Source organism: Taurulus bubalis (assembly GCF_910589615.1).
Source record: "Taurulus bubalis genome assembly, chromosome: 6".
In the NCBI taxonomy this organism is placed as follows: Eukaryota; Metazoa; Chordata; class Actinopteri; order Perciformes; family Cottidae; genus Taurulus; species Taurulus bubalis.
In genome coordinates, this window is record NC_136594.1 from 15,021,975 (window position 1) to 15,029,347 (window position 7,373).

At 42.4% G+C, this 7,373-nt stretch overlaps 1 protein-coding gene across 1 annotated transcript; it reads left to right on the forward strand.

Annotated features, from left to right (window-relative positions):
* Nucleotides 1–1,019: 1,019 nt before the first annotated feature.
* On the forward strand, nt 1,020–4,854 carry crybb1l2 (crystallin, beta B1, like 2; the record flags this gene model as incomplete). The annotated part of the gene is made up of 6 exons (XM_079220195.1): nt 1,020–1,194; nt 2,041–2,141; nt 2,625–2,743; nt 3,229–3,361; nt 3,471–3,613; nt 4,683–4,854. The coding sequence occupies 6 exons, from the start codon at nt 1,020–1,022 to the stop codon at nt 4,852–4,854; spliced, it is 843 nt and encodes a 280-aa protein (XP_079076321.1).
* Between the last annotated feature and the right edge of the window lie 2,519 nt (nt 4,855–7,373).

The following is a 7,373-nucleotide window of genomic DNA, read 5'->3' on the forward strand; positions in this document are numbered from 1 at the left end:
GGGAGACTGAGGATCGAGCCGGCTACCTTGTGGTTGCAAGACGACCACTCACCCCCTTGAGCTACAGCCGCCTGGGGGACCCTGACTGAATGAAGAATACTCTGCTCTCGACCAGAGGATGGGGAACGGGGTAAGAGATGTGTCCACTCAACTTCCCCTTGCTGCGGACACTTCCCCACTTGTTCTTCATCCGTGTGACTCTGAGGACGTCCAGCAGTCACTGAGAGCAAAGTGTGCTTAGTTTAGCCATTCCCTCGTTCCTCCATTGACCTTTTTCTGATGCTCATTTGAGTGCTAGGATTTTAGGAAATTCAAACTGCAGGATTAATGAGTCCTGTCACTTCACTTCGAAATCTCATCTGCTGAAGAGCTGCATCCCTTATTTCCCCACTGTCCTCCTCACCACATGTGAGACCTTGATGCTACCTCGCTTGTGTGGACTTCGTCTGGGTTGCTTTCTTCCCCAAGTACTTTTTGGAATATGAACCTCACAGACTAACACCCACCACAATATTTACACCCACGCAAGAAGGAAAATTCAGAGGGCTGTAATTTAATAGCCTTCTCCCACGGTGATGAGGAGCCATGTACACTCTGAACCTCTTTGCTCACCAACAGTTGGAACAGCATTGCTTATTGCTTCTCTCCGCTTATTGCTTTTCCTGTTATTGTTTGTCTCAGCGCCTCTTGATTACAGAACTGATGGGACTCTGAGTGAATCATTCTGTGACTCTTTACCTGGTCTGCCTGCCGGTCATTATTTTGAGACTACTATTGGGGTTAGGGCTTTGTATGTAACAGCTAACTCTCTTTTTAGTTAAAGGATTCCTGTTATGAAAACATTAATATGAAGCTATTTTGTCTCTGAGGCCAAATATACATTGATTTTCAGCTTGTCACATTTGCTTCCTCATATTCTTCTTATTTCTGCTTCTCTTTCTGCCCACTTTCTCTCTCTGCCTCTCTCTCTCTCTCTCTCTCTCGCTCTCTCTCGCTCTCTCTCTCTCTCTCTCTCTTTGATGATGGGGGTATTTCTATTCTGTGGGGGCTGTGAGCTCAGCGAGTTTGTTTCTGTGTCTATAATCCCCTCTCTCTGGGCGCCAGCATATAAAAGCGACAAGGGGCCTGGCGCACACTCACACAGACCAACAGTCCCAGCCCCGAGTCTACTCTTTTACGCACACACTGCCACAGGTAAGACAGTGGACAAACATCATCAAAAGACAAGAAAGAAGGGAGGTAGAGAGCAAGAGTAACCTGATGTAATACTTAATTGTGAGAAAAGTTTATTGTAGTTTGAGCTAAAGATATCAAAGTAAAACCAAATAGCTGTCAGTAAATCTATTTATTCTGTGTATTTACTCATCAGTATGAATAACGCTTAAACTAATGCTGGTGGATCCTAAAATATAACTTTAAAATCAAGTTGGTTCCACAACAAAGCACTTCAATTGAATGAATGTTCGATTTTTTATTTCAGGTTGGGAACTAAAATTGTTTAAAGCCACAAAAAGTTTTATTTAGAAAAATCTCTTCATATGTTATATATTCATATATATTACAATGGCACCGTGGTTTTTTAATAGTTTTCTTTTGAGTAGGATTTTCTTCTGGACTGCTTTTTGATGGTAGAAGGACATGTAATGCCATTTTATGCCATACAAGTGTAAAGTGACAGGATAGTGATGTGTGTAGGAAAGTCTAACCTGAAATCAGCTTTGTTAGGGATTGTATGAAAGGCGGGGTGTCGGGGTCAGGGAAGAGGGAGGTTATTTGCTTTATTCTTTTTTTCTGAACAGAGGACAATCTAAAACTTTAAATACAGTATTGTGCTATATTACTTTGAGATATTGTGGGTAGGGTGTATATTTTGTCTCTTATTAAAGGGGAGGGAGGGTCCAAAGAAAATATTAACATCAGTTGAGTGGGCTTTGCTTTTTATATATTTGAAAAATAATGTTTAACAGGTTGGACAGTCCTTATCCTAACAATTTTACGTGACAGCTATTTAATAATGCTTAAAACATCTTCTGTTTTCAGTCAATATGTCTGCCGGAGGAGAAAAGTCCAAGTCCGCTTCCCAGACCGATGGGAAGGCAGCTCAGAACAAGATGTCTGATATGGGCAAGATGGCCTACAAGGTATACAACACACACACACACACACGCACACACACACACACACACACACACACACACACACACACACACACACACACACACACACACACACACACACACACACACACACACACACACACACACATATAGCAGATGATCAAAGATCTACAGATTTTGCTTACATTATTTTTCGCAGTGTGAAGCAGCTGGCCTTAACAGTTTACCTTCAGGCTGATGTCTTTCATCACGGCCAGCTAGTTATTACAGCTCAGTGAGGGGGCGGTCAACAACTCCTAACAGAAAAAAAATACCATGTGAGGCTTCTATGTGTTCAGTCACTGTGGAGAAAGCTGTCAGCGCTTCAGTTTACTCTACCTGCATCTTGTTTATCACAGCCACTATCACTATCCTGTTTGCTCCTCTTAGATGTTGCTTTTGATTCTGAAACCACCTCTGCAACCTCCTTTTTCACTCTCATTCTCTTTATTTTACCCAACTATCCAGATGTGTGTGTATGACCAGGAGAACTTCCAGGGCCGCTGCATTGAGATCAACAGCGAGTGCATGAATGTGTGTGACATGGGAATGGACAGGGTGCGCTCCCTGCGCGTTGACTGCGGACCGTAAGTAGCCTGCGCACGTACAGCTTGCACGTACACACCCACCTGCAAGTAATCATGCTGTACCCAACACCCACACTCCTCTGAGCACGGAGCAGGCAATTTCAAAATTGTACCTCACCATTATATGACATTTCACACTTCACATTTTAGGCATGTAGCTGAGGCTTTTATCCTAAGGGATTTGCAGCAATGAGAGTTCAGCAGTAGAATTAACTACCTTAAAACAAAAAAGGAGATGGGTAAGGCATGTGAAAATAAGCAAGTTGAAAGAAGAGTGTCCACTTAGTCATCATGCATGACGTGGACATCATCAGGGTTATTTAGTTTTTTTCACAGGTTTAGTAGTACTCTTCGTGATTAATAAAAAGATCCTTGTGTAAATTCAGTGGAGTGCACCTTTAAAAGTCAATACAATGATTGTCCATCATACTTAGCTTATCGCCTTCCTCCCCTCTCATCCTTGTGACCTTTCCTCCACTCCTCAGCTTCGTGGGCTTTGAGCAAATGAACTTCTGCGGAGAGATGTTCATCCTGGAGAAGGGCGAGTATCCCCGTTGGGACTCCTGGAGCAACTGCCAGAAGAACGACTACCTGCTGTCCTTCAGGCCTGTCCGCATGGTAAACCCCCGTCTGTTAGGAAACAAGTGGTTTGACTTTGCACTTTTCTACATCTTCTATCTCTTTTCACTGTTTCCTCCTCTTTATCTTTCCACACATAATCTTTTAGGATCCCGAGAAGCACAAGATCTGCCTGTATGAGGTTGGACAGTTCAAGGGCCGTAAAATGGAGATTATGGACGATGATGTCCCCAGCCTGTTTTCCTACGGTTTCACCGATAGAGTGGGCAGCATCATGGTCAGCTGTGGAACGTGAGTAGTGTGGCAACATGCTACAAACATTTTTAAGAATACTTTTTTTGGGGGATGGGGGGGAAATGCATTTATTTGCTTTCTTGCGCAGTCTTAGGGTTAGCTCTTAGTTTAGCATAAATACTGAGCACATTTAGCCTGGCTTTGTATGGATTAAATTAACCAAATATAATGTGCTTATGAGTGAGCTTTATTGGTTCTGGTAGGCAGATGCTGCTAGCCTGACAAAGCCCAGTTAGCTGCCTCACCCAAGCGGCAACCTCTGTGTTCCGAAATGAGGACAATGTGACACTATAGGTTGCCTCCAAAAGAGAGTCAACCCCCATAGACCTACATGTTAAAATGGCACATTTTTTAGACTTGAACAAAAAGGTTTTGTCCCCTATATAAGTGTCCCCTTAAGTGTTCCAAGCCAACGACAACGTCAACAAACCAACGACGTCACAGTGACTATGACCACTTTCATATACAGTCTATGGACTCCCCATATTTCTTTTATTTTGAGCAAAGCTAACCAGCTGCTGGCTGTCGCTTCATATCGTATCGTATCGATCTTCTCATCTAACTCTCCATGGAGCTGCTCTCCACTCTCAGTAATCAAATCGAAAAAAAGTCACACTGTCTGCTGCAAACGAATTAAATAGAAGCTTTTTCATCTGCAGCTCGCTGAAGGTGTCAGCTGTTTAGTCCCTGTCGGTGCTCTCCGAGGTGTGGCAGACAGCATGCACCCTTTTTTAAATGCTGTGATTACTTCATTTGTTGCGCACCCAGCCATCTGAAACATCTGTGATTTGGCATCTGACAGCATGACAAACAGATCGATGTCTTTACTTGTGTGATGTTTATCTGCCCTCTTCATCTGTGCTTCGAGCATATTTCTCTCACATTTTACTTGTCTGTTACTCATCTTTTAAACCGTGTGTTTTCTTCCCTTGAATACATTTACTCCATTTTATTTTCCTTGTCCCCTTCTGATTTGTCCTTTCTCCTTGAACCCGTGAAATCTTTCCCCACTTTGAACATGTCAATTCTCTTTCCTCCCCTCTCCGCCGCCTCTTTTTCTCCTCAGCTGGGTGGGTTACCAGTTCCCCGGATATCGTGGCAGCCAGTACCTGCTGGAGAAGGGTGAATACAGGCATTTCAACGAGTTTGGCGCCCGCTGCCCCCAGATGCAGTCCATTAGGCGTATTCGTGACATGCAGTGGCACCCACATGGCTGCTACACCATGTCCTCCAAGTGAAATCCTGCGAGGGCGAGGAAGAGAGGGATCGGAGGATCGATGGAGGCTGAAGGCGGGCATAGAGATGCAGGGGAAGGCAGTGGAGGGAGGGCAAAGAAGGAAAGGAGGAGGGAAAGGGTGTAACATTATCTCCTCCATCCCCAAATCCCTTGGCAGTTTGAATGCAGGATAGAGGGAATACAGTTATTTTTTGCAACATTTTAATCTAGTGAGCAATTAAAAGTTACTTAAAGTGAAGGAGGAGATAATTACATGTACCGTCGAGACTGGATCTGATAATAAACCCTCTGTCCATTTTTGCTCTACCTCTGTTTGTAAGCTCCCTTCTCCCCACATTCCTCTTTCTCTTCCCCCTCCCTCCCCCTCACACACCTCTCTTCCACATCCCACCAACGTCAGCCCTCACTCAGCCCATTAGAGCATCACTGAGGGGAGGGGGGCACCAGTGTGTGTTTGTGTGGTGGGGGATCTGAGACCAACAAAAGCCGCAACAAGAACAGTGGTAGCAAATATTCTGTGTTCAGATCCTGCAGCCACATCAACCCTAAACCCCAATAAAGCATCTTACATCCTACTCCACTTGAAATCAAGTCTTGTTTAACAGATACGTTTATGATATGATACTTTCCTCTGGAGTTTGACGACTTGCATTCATGCATCAGGTGATCAGAAACACGACTCCACAGTAAAGGAACAATAAGAAAATACATTGTTGATTTGAGGGGGAGTTTAATACAATCCTTATTTTTGGCTGAACTCCTGATGTTTACAACATGAAATGTGAACACTAATTTCACAGCAGTTTCAGGGCCTCCTACATTTTTGTGTAATCCATCCATTAGATTGGGAGAATGTGACTATCTGCCAAAGCAAATGCCCAAAAACTTGTTTTTATTTCTTATTTTTTAAGAAACAAACTGCACCTTTTGTGACTTACTCACACACTTCAAATGACTTGAAGAATCGACCTGCTCACAATTAATTTGGTATTGTTGGAGCACATCTTGAGGTAATTGGAGCTTTCAATCCAAAGTCCACACATTGATCACTCAACACAATGCTTACTGCGGAGACACAGATTCTACTGATGGAACAATTTGGAGCAACATTGTTAATGTCTGAAAGAAGAGAGCACTCCATCTCCCTTGCCATAGCACTCTACCTAAAACAGCACATTATGCTTTCATACGTTATTTATCTTTCTCACCAAAGAGAATATTAATGCAGGTTATAGTCTGCAAACGTCAGCAGAAAAATGGACTTGACCACATTTTAGCATTCACACTTTCTTTTGATGAAATAAAAAAAATCCTGTATCAAATATCAATAAACACCAAACTACATTATTCTACATTATAATGTCATCTACGCATTTACTCTGTGTCATGTGGTCCACCCACTGTGTGACGTCTGTAATGACTGGCCTTTTATAGAACAGGGCTTTTGCTGAGAGTGCTTCAAGTCATCTAAATATAATTAGGCCAGTTTCAGTAAACTGCATTAGAGTATCTTTCAATCATTGATGCCCCTGAAATGACGTGTATGGTTCATTAATGGAGTTCACTTGGTCCTTTCATTCATTTTTCTTCTCCCTCGCCAACCTGCCAACCAAGTCATAAACTTCATATTTAAATACAAAAGAACATGTAACACTCCAATAAGAAACGTCAGTACACTGCGTCCCAATATTCCGGTCTAATGCTGGAAGCAGTTTGATTTATGACAATAACCTAAGATAACAAAAGAGAAATGGCAAACAGAGCCTGATGTTTGTCAAGTTCATCAATGATACAAACCACAGGAATATGTCACTACACACCTGCACAAGCTGATGTAACCCAACAAAAATACCCTGCAAAATATTACATTTTTGAAGCCTTCAGTGTTCAGTCATGGTTGATTCGGTGTGATGATGGATGCTGCCAAAGGTGCTTATGTCCAAATATGGGGCGGCAGTAGCCAATTGTCAGTTACTCGTAAAAAGTATCAAGGTTGGAAGCAAACCTTCTCATGATGAGTTGGAGCAGTTGGAGCACTTTGAAGGCTTGGATGAACATCAAACGTTTCTTCTTAAATCATCAATATCAAATGTGAACTGTATTGAAAAAAAATATGAAAAAGTTATGAGTGTTATGAGCATTGCAAAGAGAAAAAAACACTGTTGCTTGAGACTCTAATGGAAGCTTGAAGCTTGAGTATAGAAAACTCCTGTTAATAATTTAATAGGTTTTGCATTTTAGATCATTAACTCTCTGATTCTGGGTCAATGTTGGAAGAATTGTGCCGTGTTTTGCCCTCTGAATTTGATACAGCTCTTATTAATTCTGCTTAGCTTCTTCTCCATAGCTGTTAAGTCTTGTGGGTACAATAGAATATAACAAAATGGAAAAAAATGATGTATACATATAGTGTCATAACAGTATCATCAATCAATCCCTGCTGCCATGAGGATTCAAATGTGGCTCCACCTCCTCTGCTGTTACTGGGGCAGCTAATTGACTGACAGGCTTGGGTTATTC